The sequence below is a fragment of the Rosa rugosa genome, chromosome 5 (genome assembly GCF_958449725.1).
Source record: "Rosa rugosa chromosome 5, drRosRugo1.1, whole genome shotgun sequence".
Taxonomy (NCBI): domain Eukaryota; kingdom Viridiplantae; phylum Streptophyta; class Magnoliopsida; order Rosales; family Rosaceae; genus Rosa; species Rosa rugosa.
In genome coordinates, this window is record NC_084824.1 from 36,245,469 (window position 1) to 36,265,941 (window position 20,473).

At 39.2% G+C, this 20,473-nt stretch overlaps 1 protein-coding gene across 1 annotated transcript; it reads right to left on the minus strand.

Annotated features, from left to right (window-relative positions):
- Window positions 1-2,061: 2,061 nt before the first annotated feature.
- On the minus strand, window positions 2,062-3,362 carry LOC133710753 (gamma-glutamyl peptidase 5-like). Its single transcript, XM_062136890.1, has 3 exons — window positions 2,931-3,362; window positions 2,496-2,828; window positions 2,062-2,336 (listed from the first exon to the last, which is right to left on the minus strand). Exons 1-3 carry the CDS (start codon window positions 3,246-3,248, stop codon window positions 2,217-2,219), a joined length of 771 nt encoding a protein of 256 aa, XP_061992874.1. The 5' UTR covers window positions 3,249-3,362; the 3' UTR covers window positions 2,062-2,216.
- Window positions 3,363-20,473: the final 17,111 nt, after the last annotated feature.

Sequence of the window (20,473 nt, forward strand, 5' to 3'; positions counted from 1 at the left end):
TATATATATATATATATATATATATATATATATATATAGGGCCATTCCACTAAGGGATTCATTTTTTTACCAATTTGAGGGATCGATTATTACACTAACTTTTTGATCATATATTAACATTTCCACCGTTCAGTTTTTAGGTCTACATAAATAGATCACTTATACAAATTTTCAGCCAAATTAGTGACCGTTTAGGTATCGAACTAGATTAAATCAATGGACGAACCAAATCTGTCTAACCTGAACCGTTCATGTTCATAATTAGTAAATCACTATTATGAATACCTAAATGATCATCAATTTGGCTAAAATTTGCAAAATTGATCTACTTATAGGAACCTAAAAACTGAATGTGAAAAGTTGGTCTAATAATAAGTTATCCCTTAAATTGGCAAAAAAAAAAAAGGATCCCTCACTAGAAGGGCTATATATATATATATATATATAGGGCCCTTTCATTAAGGGATCTCTTTTTTTGGTCATTTTAAAGGATTCTTTGTAGGACTCACTTTTTGACCACATATCGACATCTTGACCGTTCAGTTCCTAAGACTTTATTAATAGATCAATTATGCAAATTTTCAGCCAAATTGACGATTGTTAAGATATCGAACTAGATTAAATCAATGGACGAATAAAATCTGTCCAACCTGAACCGTTCATGTTTATAATTGTAAATAACAGTTATGTTGCCTTAACCATTATTAATTTGGCTGAAAAGTTGCATAAGTGATCTACTCATGTAAACCTAATAATTAAACGGTTGAGATGCTAATGTGATCGAAAAGTTAGATTAATAAGCGATCCCATAAAATGGCCACAAAAAAAAAAGGTTCTATCACTAGAAAGGCTCTGTATGTATCTCTCTCTCTCTCTCTCTCTCTCTTTCTCCATATATATATATGTGTGTGTGTGTGTAGTATTGGTGATTAAGTTCCCATACACACACACACATATGTGGATATATGTCCTTCCAGATCATTGGTTGAATTTCACACCTTTGCCTAATCAAACAAATTACTAGTCCCTTAGTTGAAATTCACATCAAAGTTAAATTTTTGTACCACAACTCGATTCCGACTTCGTCTTACCAATTTAAGCAATTAGCAACAGGATTGAGTGAAGGAGAACTCATGATCCTTCTTCTATTGAATTATGTCGAAGAACTTTGATCTTTGTTTAGAATTTATGAGCTAAGGGGATAGAGGGAAAACGAGAGAGTTATAATTAACATATTAAATATTTGTAAAAGTGATTTGGAGGTCTAATAAGTGAAGAGATCTAAATATCTATTTTAGAGGTATGAATAGAAGCACCTATAAATGACGCTAAAGTAAAATTTATACACAAAAGTTATTATTCCTTTAATTTGTAACAAAACTTGGAGGTTAAAAAATGACATGTCATCGATAAAATAGGGAGATCTAACTTTTTTTTTTTTTTGGGTAAGATTTTGAGATTTCGACGGAACATTTTGTAAGTTTGGGAGAAAATGACGCTTCAAACTACTCTAAGTGACATGCATATTAAGATTTAAGAAAAATGGAGAATATCACAAATGGTCACTCAACTTTTATCTGTTCGACACTTTGGTCACTCACTTTTTAAATATATCATTTTGGTCACTCAACTTTAACTATGATATTCACTTTATTCACTCAGTTAATTTTTCCGGTAAAAAAAAATGTTTTTGCCAGAATATCAAGAATATTTTTGTCCAAACCAATTGTGAAAAATTGAGAAGTCTGAATTGGAATGATTGGGAGATGTGGCTAAAGTGAGATTTTGATAAAATTACCCTCTAAAAAATGCGAATTTACAAAAATATTGTGTATTTAACTGAGATTTCAATAGAGGATTTAGCAAAGTGACTAAAGTGATTGATAGAGTAATAGTTGAGTGACCAGAATAATATCAAAGTGTCAAATGAGTCATAGGTGAATGACCATTTAAGAAATTCTCCCTAAAAAAAAAAAATATCTATGTGCATCAACTTCTAAAGGGTGCTATAGTAACCCAATAAAAAAAGGACGAAGTTAATAAAGAAAAACTAGTTTGACATTATTGAGAAGCGATGTATGCTCTTCTATTACTGTTGTTCACTATTACAAATTTTGGTCATATACATTAACCACGTCACTAAATTGGTTAATTTTGTGCTACTAACATAACAAACCAAAATAAGACGAGTAAACAAGTTAAAAACAAATCGTCTCTCATAAATTTAACTTGATAATCGATCTATCTTTGAGAAAATTCCTGCAGATTTTCTCCCAACACTTCCTATCTGGCTCCGCTTTTTGCAGTCCGAATCTTGCGTTTTCAGCAAAACCTAGCTGTAATATGAAAACCCAAATGTTAATTACAAAAGTAAAACTAGTATCAAGTTCTCAATATGAACATAGATATATATATATACTAGTAAGGAACTAAGGATAAAGAAAGAAAAAGAACATATATATAACTAGTAATCTAGTTATACACACTAGATTTACCTCAATGGAGTTGTTATTGAGAAGGCGATCGATGAGATTGGAAAGGATGTCATTAGTATACTCTGGATGGCCTTGAATGCCCAGAACATGACCTCCAATGGTGAACATCTCTACCCCAGTTTTGTCCGAGAAGGCTATTACTTGTGCACCCAAGGGAACTTCCCAAACCTCATCCTGGTGGCACTCAATGATGGAAAGGGCAGCTGGGATTTCATCCAAGTCATCAAGGAAGCTAAATGGGCTCAGGTCGTTCACTATGTTTACTTTCCTCAGTCCAATATCCCACCCAGTACAAGCTTTCCCAACTTTTCCTCCTAGTGCTCTGCACAACACCTAATCAAAGTCATGGAACAATGGGTTAGAAACCATTAGAAATTTCTCAAACTAAATGTTAGGTTAGGAGACGAAGATCATTTCTCTGGTCTGAATGTTTACCTGATGACCGAAGCAAATTCCGAGGACTTTCTTCTCCATGGCATCCAGAGTTTGCAAGAGAAAGCAGAGTTTAATAATCCAGTGGTCATTACCATAAGCATCATAAGGGCTTCCACTGACCACAAACCCATCATAATCTTGAAGCTCACTCGTTTCCGGAAACTCGCCATCGACTACCCTGAACAAGTCCCACCTCTCTCCTTCTTCCCCAAAAGCTGCAACAAACACATTGAAGTAGCCACCATACACTTTCTTCACGTACTCGGAATCCTTTGCTGCAAGCAGAAGCGCGTATCTTCGTTCTCTTTCAACCTTCATCTTTGATAAACAAGCTAGCTGATAATGTGATCTTCAAATCCAAGTAGCTAAATGGAACAAAATAAGTGGGCAGAGAGAGAGAGAGAGAGAGAGAGAGAGAGAGAGAGAGAGAGCGAGCGAGCTTAGTCTGTCAAAATAAGGAAATTGGGGTCCTTTATATAGGGGAACTTGATAGGCAAGCTGCAGGAAAGAAGATGAAGTCACAAGGCAATTTCGACAATGGGTCGCAATAATCAGGCTGTTAAAAGTATATTTTTTGCTTTTCTTTCTATTTTAAGAATATTTTGACCCTAAAAGTTACCATTCCCATGGCACCTGCATGAATACAAGTATACAAAGAGAGAGAAAAAAACTAGAATTCCACAATAAAACTACGTTAGTGTGGTCCCAGCGCTAGTTGGATTGCCTTGCTCCGTATACCTGTACACGAAAGGAGTGGGTCAGAAGGGAGACCAGGGGGCGCCGGTTTCAAACCCTCCGATGCCTAAATCAATATTGGTGGGACAATTTGACAAAGTAACGGTACGAAAAGGGTAGAGTGTTGGACTTACTTGATTTGGAAGTATTTGACCCTTTTAGAGTACGGTTTTGGGAGTTTATTTTCCCATCAGCCCCATGTAGGATAGTTTGCAAGCCCACCTAGGTCATAAGTGACCGTTCAACCATGCCTTGCCGACTACTGTTAGTGACTCCGGAGGGCATGATTGGTGGCTGCTATCTCCGGTGGGCATTCCGATGGGCTTCTTGGAAGTTTTTTGATAATTGGCGGTGTATTTCCGGTGGCTGGGCATGTGTCTAGTGCCCGGTGTAAACACGTAGAGACTTGATTAATTTTATGTTTTAGGCCAAGTTTGTTAAAGATTAAGCAAGCTACACTTTCCAAAAAAATCATGAGGCTACTACATAAGAATGTACATATCACCCTCATATGATGAGGTTAATAATACCCTCAATCGCTGCAATTAAGCAAAAAGTTCAAAATTAGCAATAACCAACTACCATACTCTTCTTTTTGAATCAAACCCAAAACTGGGTGCCAATATATTCATCTAAAGTCAGAATAGGCCGTTACATACCATTCCACTGCCATCTACAGATAAACAAGAAGATAGTTGTAGTACTCACAGTGATACATAGAAATAGACCCACTCGTTAGACATTCATGTATGTAGACATAGCGGGAATCCTCCTTTAGTACTACTCCAGAGACGCTAGAGGTATATAGAGTGCGCACAAAGTGCATAGCTTCCTAAGAGAATAGGAAATTATTGAAATTAGACTAACTAAAAACATAAATAGGCCTAGGGCAAAAAACAACCTAGCCCAAATTACCAGCCCAAGAGGGCAGCCCCAAGAAAGATGTCCAACTCAAGGCCCAACAAAGAATGGCTTGACCCAAGCCCAAAGTATATCTCCTGTAACATTGGCAACACACAGATCCGGTGCAGTTCCTCCGGACCTCGCCGCCGCAATCCACGCCACCATGCCATGTCATGCTGCCATATTCAGGCCGTATCGAGCCACGCCGCGCCGAACCAACGTCCCACGAGGCCACGATATAGTGGCTCCTAACCAGCACCCCGCACCACTACCTAGCACCTCCATCATGTCGCCAGTCCTGGAAGTGCCTTGACGAAGCGCGAATTCCTTGTACAAATGACCACTACGCCCAAGACTTCGTCTGGTACTTATCGCAAAACCATCTAGCCAAACACCCTTCCCAAGAGACTTCCATGCATATAGTGTCCAAACACCCGTCCGGCAGTAGGCAATTATCGGCGAGGCGAATCAACGCTGACCATGAGCGCCGTCGAACGAGGAGGAATTCGCAAACCCTAGACTCAAGACCGTTTGATTTCTTTGGAGAAATAGCTCTTTGTACAGTCTTTCCCACAACTGTAAAATCTTCCATACTCTTCCATGTTAACGTTGCTCAAACAAAAGTTAGATATGCTTTTTATTTTATTTTACTCAAAATATGCTTCTGTTTCGTTATTTTATTCAAAATATGCTTATTATGCTAGTAATGTAATAGCAATAACATTCACTTTAGATGTAAATTCAATAATGAAAAAAAATTATTTTTAAGTTGAGATATATTGTTTTCCACCTTTGAATTTATATCTAAGGGAGGTAGAGCGTAAATTCCACTAAGAATGAGATAGTTTGAGAGCTCTCCAAAACCCTAGGTCAGCGGTGGGTTTTAGATTGAGACATTGCTCTCGTCCGGTGGAGGCCCGAGCATAGGCCTCACCTACGCCGCTCGGTTTGCTGATGGACGGGGATTGATGCTAACATTCAGGGAACCCTTGAGGGGTGTTGCTCGGAGTTGTTTGCAGGCTGGTTTTGGCTTCAGATTTCCGGTGTGAAATCTCTGGGATGCGGTGGCCATGTGGTGTAGGATCGGAGTGCCTCGTTTGAAGCTTCTTGGATCGACGACGGTGGGGGTTTTGAAGTTTGAAAGTTGTGGTGGCAAGGATTGGAGGGAGTTGGATCGGGGTAATTTCGTGGCGACGTGGTTGTGCTGGCGTGGTTCGTGATGATTTAGGTCGTGGTGGGGGGGGGGGGGGCTCATGGCGGAGCAGTTGCGGCGGCGGGGTCGGCAGAACTGTGTTGAAACTGCAGCACTGGTTCAGCGTTGTTGGAGATGGAGGCCGAGTTTGGGCCAAGCCAGGCTTAATGAGCTTTGAACGGGCCTTCTCTTGGAGTTGCTCTGGACTGTTTACTTTGGGCTTGAGTTTTTGCCCTAGGCCCAATTCTATGTTTTTTACTTTGTCTAATTACAATAATTTCCTTGTACATATTAGGAAGCTAAGCAATTGTGTGCACTTTATGTACCTCTAGTGCCTATAGAGTAGTACCAAAGAAGGATTCTCGCTATGTCTAATGAGTGGGTCTATTTCTATGTACCACTGTGAAAACTACCACTATCTTCTTGTGTGTCTGTAGATGACAACGAAAGGGTATGTAACAGCCTATTCTGGCTTGTGATGAATATATTGACACCCGATTTGGGTTTGATTCGAAAAGGTAGTTGAGCTTAATTTATTTGGTTAGTTACTGATCAGGTAAACACCACTGATGTAATAGATAAATACAGAATCCTGTACGTTTTTGTTCAACTCAAAACTATTTAGTTTGCTTCACAATTTTGAGTAGTCCTAATAGTTGAAGTTATTAGATTTTTGTATTTTTTTTTTTTTGTAAATAGTGATAATTTATTTAACACACCATTGTAATACATTAGAGGGAGATGGAACTCTTGATCTAAACGATCATAACTTAATCCTCTATCCCCGCTTGGGCTAATTCTAAAAATATTTTAATATAAGACTGTTATGCTAGGGTAGTAAAATACAACGTATACGACAATGTATATTTAATATATTTATCTAGGGTAATTGGATGAAAAAGAAATATGTAGGGTAAAGGGAAGACTTTCAACACCTGCATTAGTGGTTGCAAATGACGACAATTAAATTCTTTATTCTTGTTCTGTCCAGGACTCCACCCAAAAGCGCATGTGCATTAAAACATGTCCCTTTGAAAGAATTTGATTAATTAAAACGTGTATAATTTTTTCAAATAATACGCAACTAATCCAACCACGTTATTAATGTGAAACTTCAATCTATAGTAACGCATCATTCAAACACGCTTAGGATTATCATAAAAAAAAAAAAACAAAAAAAAGAATAAAAAAAAGTTGGATATAATCTCTGAATGTCAATAATTCAGCCTTATACGTAGATTTAATTGATTGAATGATATTTTTTAAAATAAAATTTACAGATTTTACATGTATACGTAACTTGTTTTATTCTCAAAATATATTTGGAGTGAAAGAAATGCTAACCGCTTTCCACTTTTTTTTTATTTTTTTTTTATTTTAAAAAAAACCTCACCCCATTCCCACCCTTGATGGGGCTCGAACTCCTGACCTCTTATATATGAGACCAAAGCCTTACCACCCCACCAAAGCCTTAACCGCTTTTCACTTGATTATTAATCTTTATTTTTCAAAGAAATTGGGTGTTAATTTATTGAAAATAAATTTAGGTAATAATACACAATGACTATTCACTGAGAGCTACGTTCGAATTGTATCATTTTTTAGGAAGCCCTAAAGCTACTTAAGTAACGCTACTCTAGAGAGAAGAAGTGACAAATAACCTGATACTATTAGAACTCAACCAGAACAATTCAAAGTCAAGTCTTAATTTATTCAATATTCTCGAGGCCACCCTACGAAGAGGAGGTAACCCCAGAGAAATCAAGCACCATGGCAGTCAAGAAATAGCTGTCGATATGGAAACCAAAATCGACCTGGATCCCATACTCTCATACAAAATCAACTTGTTTCCCAGACTGAAGCCGTACACTAAACCAATACTAAACTTGTACATGACTCATATCCGACTATGGGATCCAAGTCGATTTTGAGTACACTAAACCAATATTGAACCTGTACATGACTCTGATATGCATAATATTAGTTTGCATGGTCATAATTTAGTTGGACATACATGTTACATAACCGTACCACCAGTACGCACCCTGCAAAAATGTATGAATCCACACTTGGCTATAAGTCCAAATGTTGATGTTGGTAATTTTATGTCAATCCACATGTTAACAAAGTCATATGCATAATTTGTATAACAATTACTACTTTATCTTTTCAACTATTCGTAGTAAAATGCAGTATGTTGTGAAAGTTCCTAAATGTTCCAGAGCAATGAAAGATAAGACGGATGAAGTCTAAACAAAAATAATATTTGGGAGTTAGTACCTCTGCTACGTGGCAAGAAGATTGTTGAGTATAGGTACATCTTTACACTGAAACATAATGCATATTAGTTTATGGGGAAAATATCCCTTTACACTAATTTTAGGGAAGTTTTTCCCCCTTACACCAATCACTTATTATTATTTTTCACTTACCCATAATGACTCTTATAAGTTGTTCCCTAATACTGATAGGAGCATTTTAATGCGATGTTTTAATAGTTATTTCCTCATATTTTACTTAGTTATTTCCTTAAATAAATCAATTTTAATAAAGTTTCTATTTTTAGGTACCTTCGAGCAAATGGAGAATATATGAGGTTAAAGGCACATGAGAAGCAAGGGAATGTTGGAAATGATAGAGGAGAGGCACGAGGGCTGCAGAAATGAGCTGAAAAGAAGAAATGAAGTCTTCCTGGTCCAGCCAGGAAATCCTGATCCGACCAGGAAATCCTGGTCATACGAGGAAACCCAGTCAAAATAGGAATCCTGGGTCAACTAGGAACCATGCTTGGAGAAATGAAGAAAAATTGTGAAAAATGCAGAGTCCTAGTTGGACTAGGAAACCTACTTCTGCCAGGAAAAGGAATCCTAATGACACAAGGAGTCCCAGTTGAACTAGGAAAGCGAAAGAAGATTCCGGAAGGTTCAAGAACATTTCATGTGAATAGTCCTTATTTGACTAGGAGTCCTGAAGACATAAGGAGTTCTGATGGGGCTCGGAAACTTGAGAGCACTAGGAGAAAAAACTCATGAAAGTCCAAATCAGGAAATCTGCCTGTGCAAGTCAATCAACTTCGATAGAGCATTGAGAGTAGCTCAGAAAGAACTAGATGGTGATCTTTATATTGATGGAAATCCTCGAATGTCTAGTTTCTAGAGCTTTTTTTTGAGACTATTTTACCCTCACCCCTTTGTCACATAGAGAGAGAGAGAGAGAGAAAGAGAGAGAGAGAGAGAGAGAGAGAAGCCATAGGAGACTTTTCCGGAATCCCATCATTGATAGTCGGAATCCGATTACAGGTTGCTAGAATCAGTTTACTGGTCACGGGGGCTGGACTTCTTTGAAAAACCTCATCCAAAGTTCTCAAAGAGGTTGTCAGAGATCTCATACGTCATCGGAAACTTTTATCGCCTCCCAATAAAATAAACTTTTATTGAAGGCCAATAAAGATTTACTAGGGGCAATAAAAGTTTAGGTATTGGGGAGAAGAGGGACTAATCTCTCTAAAATTTGATAAATAAAACTTTGATTGAGGAAAAAGATGAGGAGATTACATCAATCCAAAACCTTTTATTGGAGAATAGAAGATTTATAAGATCTCAAAAAAGTTTTAGGAGATTTATTGACCGCCAATAAAAGCTGTTCAAGTAAATCTAGAATACGTGTCTGACCCAAACTCTAGGTTACTTGACCAAGTGGCAATAGGGTTAGAATTAGAGATAATATCGGAGAATCTTGGAGATATCCAATCAATGTAATATTACGTTTCCTTGTACACCTCTGATTCTATGTATTGTAATCCTCTATATAAAGAGGCCCCTATTATCAATGAAAGTACGACTCAATTCTCTCCCAATTTCAGTTTTCCTTAAACACGTTATCAGCACGACTCCCAAACCCTAAAACCTAATAGCCAAAACCCTAAATCCGAATACAAAACCTTGAAACCCTTTCGGCCTCCGCCGCACACCTTGAAGCCCTTCACACCAGGAGTCCAGAACCGACTGCAGAACAACCAGAACCGGCCGGAAACCTACCAAACCGGCCACCGGAAGCTCCAAACCACCCGCAGCAAATACTCCACCGGTTCACCACCTTCCGAACCTCCGATGGCTACCAAAATTTTCCAGAAGCAGCTTCTTGATCCTAGGAATCAGAAACTGGAAGCAGAACTTTAAAAACCGGTCTAGAAGTTACTGAACCGGCCTGCAGAAGAAGAAAAGAAAGAAAAGAAGAAGCAAAAAAAAGGGAGGAAGCTGCTGGCCCACGTGCAGAAGAGACGCGGCCCAAAAAAAAAAGAAAAAAAAGAAAGGAGAAGCCCAGAGTGCAGCTCAAAGTCACGAACGACCCAAAGAAAAAGAAAAAAAAAAGGTCGCAGCCTGGCCCTGGGCCAAAGAAAAAAAAAGGAGGGGAGAAGGGCAGCCCACCAGCCAAACAGTTCCGGCCAACCACCGCTGGCCACTTCTCCGACAACTTTTTCAGTCGACTTTTTCGGGCAAAATTTTCTGGCGACCTATTTCGAGGTAATTTTTAATAAAAGTTCCTGTTTTTTGAGTTTTTATTCAATTTCTATTTTTTCTCTGGGACTTGCAACCTCCCTTCTTCTACCCTCCTTCCTTCTTCATAGGGGAGACCAAAAGCCGAACTGTGGGGGTTCGTGCTCACTCCAAGCTTGGAGCTTGTTGAGATTTCCAAACTTAGAGTTTGTAGAGAATTTATGATCGAATACTTACATCATTGTTTCAATCTAATCCAATACCTCTTGGAATTGGATTTCTTGGAAGTGACTATGCTAAGAAATCCCTAATTTATTTGAGCGATTACGCTCGGAAATTCATAATTTCTTGAGATCGACTACGTTAAGAAATTTTATATATTTTCGTGGTAGCTTTTTCCGCTCTGAAACTAACCCTTTTTCTTGTTCTCTTTCAGGATGAGTAACTTGAATAAACTGGACTTCGCTCCATTGGGAACAACTGGCTCTGGATATCACAAGTGGGTTCATGATGTCCGCCAGCATTTCAAGGCCGATGAAATCCTGGATACGATTGTCGAGCCTAGCCAGGACGTGCTAACTGTTGAGCAAACTCAAGCTTTAGAAGCAAATAGAGCAGCTTTGGAGGCAAATAACGCGAAAGCCATCATCCTAATGACTCGTCATATGGATGATTCGCTTCAGTATGAGTATATGAACAAAGAAGACCCCAGAAGGCTGTGGGTCTCACTCGAAGAAAGATTTGGCAACGTTCGTGACTCCCTGCTTCCTGAACTAGAAGTGAGATGGCATAGCCTCCTCTTATGTGATTTCAAGTCAGTTATTAACTACAACTCGGAAGCTCTTCGCATTAAGTCCTTAATGGAATTCTGTGGAAAAGATATCATAGTTGCGATGTTGATTGAGAGGACTCTCTCTACCTTCCCCGTCTCTGCTTTGATGGTTGCAAAGAACTATCTAATCGATGTTACTGCAGGACGGATCACAAGGTTTCATGAGCTCATTGGAGCTATGAATGTTGCTGAAAAGCATGACAACATCCTTGTGAAGAACTATAATTTGAGATCCGTGGAAACAGGGCATATTCCGGAGTCCAATTATAGTCGCGCCCCTAAGAGAGGGCGCCAAGAGCGAAACCCTAATCTTAGGGATACTTCTAGACGTTCTGGTCCATATAATTGCTTTACTAAGGAAGGTATCTGCCAAAATAGGCGAACACGAAACCGAAGAGGTCAACGTGGAAAGAGAGAGGGAGGCAACGCCTCTGGCCATGTTGGTGGCGCCACCAACACTAAGAGCCATCTTTATGACGCTTTCAGAGCACCTCAATCAATGGAGTCTGAGCACAGAGATGTATGTTCCCGATGTGGAGTATTCGGTCATTGGGCACACATTTGTAGAGCTCGTGAAGAAATTGTCACCACCTAGATTTACGGTTTTACGCGTTATCTTCGGTTTGCGATCCGTGAGGATCCGACCGTTAGATTTACTTCAAATTGTGATATGTTGATCGTAGAGCTGTTCCGATGACTTTGTGTGGTCATGGATGAGGTTTCGACAGTGGGATCGTCATTTAAGTGCGTTTTATGATTTGTGCGCTAAGTCAATTATTATATTTGGTTAGGTGATTGATGGTTTGAGTTGGCGGACGATTGTGAATCGTATCTTGGCTGTTAGAGAAGACGCAGCAGGATTTGGAGGTGAGTAAATCTCACGTGGTTAGAGCTGTCAATTCTGACACGACTCGAAACCCGCACGAAATAAAGCGGGTTGAACCCGCACGATTAAAAAGCGGGTCGGCGGTGGGTCAACCCGCCATCACCCATTTAATAAATGGGTCGGCCACGGGTCAACCTGCCAACACGAAGTGAACCCGTCTAACTCGATTGTGCTATGTTTCTTCTTGAAATTTTGGACGTTCGGAGTATTTGATCATAATATTAGACAATTTTAAATATTTCGCTTTTTAATTATTGGATTTAATTATTTATGAATTATATATAATTATTTATATTCTTCGTTTTGTGGAGTTTTTAGTGAATTTAATTAATTTATGCATTTTTTAAGTTAAATGGGTCCAATTGTTAAAGCTTAAATGGTTCATTTTGTCTAACAAGGCACGACTTATTTATTAAATGGGTTAAGCGGGTTGAAAACGGGTAACCTGTTTAATAAACAGGTTGGGTTTGAGTTTAAATTTTTGACACGATTATTAAATGGGTTGGGTTTGGGTTTATATCTTGCGACACGACAAATACCTTGACCCGACACGAACCCAACTCGACACGACCCATTGACAGCCCTACACGTGGTTCATTTACGAACGGATTTATTTATTACTCGGAATTACTTGTTTAATTGTTAAATCATTTTCAAAACAAATTATTTGTTTTAAAATATATGAACTTAATCGACAACGGTTCATGGGTAAGTTAAAACAATGTTTTGATATAAAATGATTTTCGAGATGAATAATTTATAAAACTATAGTTGGTATTAGTGGTCATTCCTGCGTGAATGACTACGTATATATATATTTACGTGGAATATATATATGGATGGCATGACATTGTGATTTGCGTATGAACTGTGAATTATTCAGAATGTGGTTTTGTGCGTTCACTCTTAGTAGAAATACGTTATATCATGGGATTGTTGATTTTGTCGTGTTGAAAGAGTAATTGAGTTGGGGTAACATTTTGAGTCATGTGGGATTCTTTGTAAATGTTTTCTGATCTTCGGATCTGGAGTCACTGTGGGTGACCGTTTTCTGATCTTCGGATCTGGAGTCACTGTGGGTGACCGTTTTCTGATCTTCGGATCTGGTGTTTATTTGGAGTTGATGGGTGATCATCTACTTTAGTCAGAGTCGATGGGTGAACATCGACTATCGACTTTAGTTTGGAGTTGATGGGTGATCATTGACTTTAGTGTCAGTTGAGGCAATTGTTATCGTAAGGCTGAACCCCGACGGGGGTGACAGGTTACAATTCAGTTGGAGCTCTAGTCTGTGGTATGAGTGCAGTCATGGTGGTAACTGGGTTACGGCATCATGAGTACGTAGTGTGTTGTATGCGTGCGGTCATGGTGGTAACTAGGTTACGACATCCTGAGTACGTTTTCTGTGGTATGCGTGCGGTCATGGTGGTAACTGGGTTACGGCATCATGAGTACGTAGTGTGTTGTATGCATGCGGTCATGGTGGTAATTGGGTTACGGCATCATGAGTACGTAGTCTGTGGTATGCGTGCGGTCATGGTGGTAACTGGGTTACGGCATCATGAGTACATAGTCTGTGGTATGCGTGCGGTCATGGTGGTAACGGTGTTACTGCATCATGAGTACGTTGTTTTCGAGGAATGTTGCTGATGTTCTTTCTTTAATTTTATACGTGAGATTTGGATTGTTATGATTTTATTGATTGTTTTAATGTAATTTCCTGAACTAAGTTATATGCAGGGATTACTGCCTTTTGTATTGTTTGTTTGTTTTAATGTAATCTCCTGAACTAAGTTATATGCAGGGATTACTGCTTTTTGAATTGTTTGTTTTAATGTAAATTCCTGAACTAAACTCTATGTAGGAATTTATATGATTTCTATTGTTTGTTTTTAATGTGATCTCCTGAACTAAGTTTCCATGCAGAGATTACTGATTTTACTTAATTCAATTGTAAGTGCAGTTGTGGTTGAGATTTGTAGAGAGTTGTGAAATGAGTCGTGAGGTCATCGTTTTGGGAAATGTTTTATGTTGAGGAGAAGTGAGTGAGATTTTCGTAGATTTGTCGTTGAGATGGAAAATGATTTGAAACGTCACTAAGGTGACAACTACTTTTGTTGAGACAAATGAAGGTTGATTTTGTAGTTCGTTGTGTTTTAAAATGTTGAAAACATAATTGAGTTTAATTGTTTAGTTGAAGTATTGTGAAATTGGATGCATGAGTCGAGAGTCAGAGCATGTTGATTTTGATATGAGTTAACTTACGTGAGCATGATATGATATGATATGAACTTGATGTTTGGTTGTGTTGTGGAATTAAATATGTTGCTTTAATTCTTCTCACGAGTTGAGAAATTATAAGCATGCGTGACGTGAGTCACTTTAATTGAGTTTACTCATACGGGCTGAAAAGCTTACCGGGTTTGTTTTGTTCAATCCCGGTGCACTATTCTATGGTGTAGGGGTTTTTGTGCAGGTTAGAATATCGATTATTCATTATCAAAGTTGAGGTGTACGTTCGATGGCGTGGATGTGGAAGGGTGCTCTTAGTTTTAAGTCTTCCGCTGGGTAGTGAGTTGTGGTGGGTGTGTTTACTTATTGAATTGTCATTCAGTTTGATTTGTAAACTATCTGTAATGTAATATGTGACTCTAAAGAACGAGTCGGTATTGACATTGTGAGTTCAGTTTTTTTGTTGCTTAGTTTTAATGAAAAATTTTCTATGTGTGTTTTCTTGTGTTTGTTCTCGCGTTTCGGATTTGAATTTTCTTTATTCAAAATTCGGGGCGTGACAATTCGAGCTATTAAATCCAATAAAGTTATTAGAGAAGATCTCTTGGATTTAGACACATATTGGCTTTGTCATGACAGGATAGGTATCCTAGTCATGATATGATGATTCGTTTACTAAAGACTTCACATGGACATCCATTCTTTCGAGCGAAACGAAGCAAGAATCAAAAATTGATTCCCTGACTAAGTGTGACCGCCGGCAGCAACGCCAGACCTAGGGCCGCCACTGTCCACTTGACAACACCATAGAAGGCATCACCCATGGCCATGACGCCATGGATGTCAAATCCCATGGCTATGGCTCCATGGATGCCACTTCCCATGGTCCTAACACCATGATGGGTGATGTAGTCACAAATTTTGCTTTGAATAGCGCTTCAGACGCTCAGGCCTAACCAAAATCTTCATTGATTGCTTCTAAGGCCTCTCGCTCGTTTTAAAAATCTCGTTCCTTAGGGAAATTAGGACTGAGACCGTCCTATGAAAACGATATGAAAATACTCATTCTGTTCTTACATAGAATCCATGGGGATTCTGTGGACTGATTCAACCAACTTGCGAACGTTTAAATATCTCATGTTGTTGGTTAACATGTAAACACGCTGGTCAAGTGTTGTGCCATTGTTCACTTGTAATGCTGCTTATGCTACACTCCTAGCACATATCATATGACAACGGCTCACTCTCCGGATCATCCTATTTAGTCAATTGGACTTAACAATGCTAGAGAGTTTACATCGAAGACTTTCGATGGTTATTGCAATGGGACTAATGTTGGACATCATATTCCCATGTACACACCCAAATGGTCTCGCGGAAAATACTACGATGGTAGTCCGGACATTGGTAATGCGCACCAATCTCCTTATATTCGCTTGGGGTGATGCAATATCGCACGCAGCTATGCTAATTTGTCTACGACCCACCGCCACTCAATCTACCTCTGCGTTACAGCTAGTGACTAGGTACCAGTATCGTACTTACGCATATTTGAGTGTGCCATTTATGTGCCAATTGCGCCGCCACAGCGCACTACAATGGGTCCTTACAGATGAATGGCCAACTAAGTTGGATTTGAGACTCCAATAATCGTCCGCCACTTACTGCCCTTGCTAGGCGATCTCCTTACCGCTAGATTTGTGGATTGTCACTTTGATGAGACAGTCTTTCCGTCGTTAGGGGGAGATAAGAACAAAGATGTTCAACATGAATGACATGAATTGTCGTGGTCTGTCCCCACTATGTCTCATCTCGATCCCCACTAAAGTGACGAGATCACACATATCTGCTGCAAACATGCCTGCAAAGATGGACGTCCCTACGAGAGGACGTAGCGCCACCCTACACGGAGGTAGGCATGGCGCCAATGCCATAAAGAGTGGCACTCTAGCGTTACAGGTCATGGCCCTAATTAGGATGCATGGGAGGCCCGTGGGTTCGAAGGATACTTTGGCACAACCCAATCCTTGGATCATCGACACTCAAAATCCGTCTCATGAGAATCTTCCGGATTATGATTATCATTGGGGGACGCCTCAACGTCAGAACCTATTCCTAAGAATATAGAGCTCTATGAAAATTACACTAGTGTATATGAGACGTGGGATAAAAACTTCATCATAATTGATGATGTAGTCGCGCATGAGTTTGTTGAGTCCGATGGTATCGAACCACGCTCTGTTGATGAATGAATGCCAACGTAGAGAAAATTGGCCTAAATGGAAAGATGTGATCCAGGTTAAGTTGGATTCTCTAACAAATCTGAAGGTTTTGAGATGTCAGTGATGGCAACACCTCCTAACATAAAACCTACTGACAAATGGGTCTTCGTTAGAAAGCGTGATGAGAAAAGAGATGGTAATCTCTCCTTATGGCGCAAGGCTTCTCACAAAACGCCCTGGAATCGACTACGTTGCGACATATTCTCTCGTAATGGATGTCATTGAACTCCACTAGCCTGTTAGTTTAGTAGTTTCCAAATAATTGAAGATGCAACTTATGAATGTGGTCACTACGTATCTCTATGGGGATCTAGATACGGAATATACATGAAGGGTCATGGTGAACTTCATTCAACCAAGTCAAGTGGCTCTAGACCATGGAGCGCGTTTACAATGAGGTTGAAACGTTCACTAAAGTGACTACTTAATTGGGAAGGGATATGCTCACGCGTTTCCATAACAAGTTTTGGATTCTATCGCGGTTCATGTTGGACATGATCTTTATTAGAAGCCCTTAAAGAGTTAAGAGAAACCGCTAAACACTTGAAATCTGACTTTGAGATGAAAGATCTTGGGAGAACACGATTATGTCTCGGTTTGGAACTTGAGCATCGTGTTGATAGATGCTTAGGCGTTTTGACAAGGTCAAGCCTTCAAGCACCCCCATGATCGTCCGTAGTCTTGATCTTGAAAAGGATCATTTTTGTCCAAATGATGATGACGAAGATATGCTAGAGGCAAAAGTGCCTTACTTAAGTACAATAAGCGCATTATTATACGTATCTCAATGCATAAGACCGGACATCTCATTTACCGTGAACTTGTTAGCTAGATATAGCTTTACGCCAACGCGACGCCATTGGATTGGTGTAAAAGATATCTTTTGATACTAGAGGTGTACGACTGATATGGGCATGCTTTATCCCTACAGAGAGATGATGGATTCGGACCCATCACACACCAGGAATGCCGCCAACACTGGCCTGCGTCCTTTATCCCCATCCCAAAACAACTTGGTGTTTTGGAAGGTTTTGTTGATGGTGGATATCTCTCTGACCCACACAAAGGTCATTCCCAGACAGGTTATGTGTTCACCATGGGCAAGACTGCGATATCTTGGAGGTCTACGGAACAGACCATTGTTGCTATATCCTCGAACCATGTAAAGATTATTGTTATTCACGAAGTGGTTCGTGAATGTATATGGATTGGATCCATAATTACGCATGCTCGAAGCAATTGTGGTTTGAATTATACCACAGATGAACCTACGAGCATTTATGAGGATAATGCTGCTTGTTTTGAACAAATGAAGCAAGGCTACATCAAAAGCGACCACACCAAGCATAATCAGCAACAACTGACTCTCCTCAAGATCAAAGTGAACTAGGTTCGATCTAAGGACAGTGTGGCAAATTTTCTCACTAAGTCATTGCCTAAATTCCACTTTCGAGAAACATGTTGGTATCATCGTTTGCGGAAGTTATCTGAACTCCGATGACCGTAGTCATTAGGGGGAGATGCAAACATCAGGGGGAGATGTCTACATGTATGGTCTCGAAACGTGAAGGGTGTGTTGTGCTTTTTTTCCCCTTCGACCGAGGTTATTTTTGTCCCATAGGGTTTTTGTTACTCAGCAATGTTTTTAATGAGGCAACGAGAGGAGCACCACGTTTGGGCGACACAAGGGGGAGTGTTCAAGTAAATCCAAAATATGTGTCTGGCCCAAACTCTAGGTTACTTGACCTAGTGGTAATAGGGTTAGGATGGTGGGATGACCTTTTGCTCAAGGATTCCCACAGATAGCGCCAATGTTAATGTCCAAGATTCAGCGGTAGCTAAATCTTGTTAACACTGGTCCAAGCCTAGACCGCTACTAAAGAAGTCGAAACGCTAGCGTCACCTTTCAAGTAAAATACAAAGGGCGTCAGAGGGAGACCGCTATTGACAGAACCTGCCCTAGATTTCACCCTGAAATCTGAAGTGGCCCCGCAGGGCCCACTTCAGAAGAAATTCTACCAATAATTTGGCGGAACTTCCCCTAAAAATGGACTATCCAAAACCTGTAGAAAAACATTTACACTTCTAAACTATCCATCCTTATTCTCCTGGAGCCACCCTGCTCCCCAAATCACAACATTTTCCAATTCACATTACACAATTCCCAACTTAATAACATTAATTCCACGGTTATCAGAGCAATTCTAAAACAAAAGGTGTAATAGAATAAAAAGTAAAGAGGGTAAAGGATCAATAAATCCTACATTGCAGAAGCGGTGACAACTATGCCTCAACTCCATGTACGCCCGACCTCAACTAAACCAGCCTGCAAACTGGGCATTTGAAACCGAAGGGCCCAGGGGAAAAGTATTGAAAAAAACGTTAGTGTGAGTGGACAAAAATAAATAATCAAGATAATTTAAATGAACCAAACTTGAATACTTTCCCACTTATTTAAATTTATAAAACCTCGATGCATGCAACGTTTATAAAACATATTTCTTTAAACTCAAAATCTCGTGAAAACATACCAGCCCCGCTGGTTAAGAGAAATCAGACTAGCCCCGCTAGTCAAGTAATAATAGGATATGGGGAAGAAATATTGCCATACGGGTAAAGGAGCCCCTTAGGCTCTACCCTCGACTGCCACTCACACATAGATTGTGTGAGGAGGAGAATAAATCATCTCGACTGCCACTCACGTGAGGAGGAGAATAAATCATCTTGACTGCCACTCACAAACACAAAGTAAGTGAGGAGGAGACACTATAGAACGACCCTAGTATGGTGAAGAAAATAATCGAAAACCAGTAAATCCATAAATCCATAAAGCTTCCCCAATATCTCACGAGAAAAATAAGTATGTTCCAATGACGTGGCCCCGCACGCCAAAATATTCTTAAATTCATAACAAATAGGCGAGAGATAAGATATATAAATAATTTCCTCGAAAATCTCACTTCCGATACTAATCCAGAAAACTCCACATCGACTAATAAAGTCTAATATAAATTTCCGGAATTCTCCTCGGAAAATATTCTTCAATAAATCACAAATTTAAAATCAAGAGTAGCAAACTTCAATTCGAAAATCCAAACGATATAACAAATAAATATTTAGATCCGATTAATATGCTCGATAATTTAAAACAATAATTTGGATCACAATTCCATTTCCGAAATCATAATCGAGATAGAAAATCAATTTTCGAAGATCATCAATTCAAATAAAATCCATGAGATAAATTGATATCAAATTCCAGGATCAAACCATATGCTCAAAATGTAATATGATAATTAAATAGAGTATTAATTCGAGAAATAAACACATGCATCACATTTTAAAATAAAAGTCCACTCACAGTATACGGCTAAGCTTGCCGTTTATTCGAAGTTTCCCCGTGTGTTGGGGACATCAATGAGTCGAAAAATATGTGCAAATATGATGTCTCCTACTCCAAAGTATAGGAGGTCAAGTTTTAGTAAAGGGAAAGTGAGAGTATCGTACCCAAGGGATTGAGTAACTCTACCCTAACTAGATCACCGTGAAAAGAAACCTAGAAAAACACATGCGAGTCTATCTTTTTACAAATTAATAGTCTCGGCCCTTTGGAAGCCAAAACTATCAATAATGATATTTACAATGGTAAAGTGGTGAATCGGCTTGGTTGATTTTAATTTCTATAAAGTAAAATAAGTTGCACGAAAATAAACTAAGCTAATAAAAACAAAATAAAATAGAGACTTTGATCAATGAGATAAATAGGAGCATAGGTTTTTGCACCAAGCCTCCCTCATGCATATAATGTAACCCATTTTCTAATAACAACATGTTTTGATTAATTCCCCCTCGGTTTTCGCTAGAGAAACTGAGATACCAACTAATCATGCAACCTAACCATGTCGCTAGAGCAAAGCTAGATCACATAACCTTAGCTTTGATGTCATAAAGCCTAAGGCCTCTCGACTCTTAAACTCATGGCACC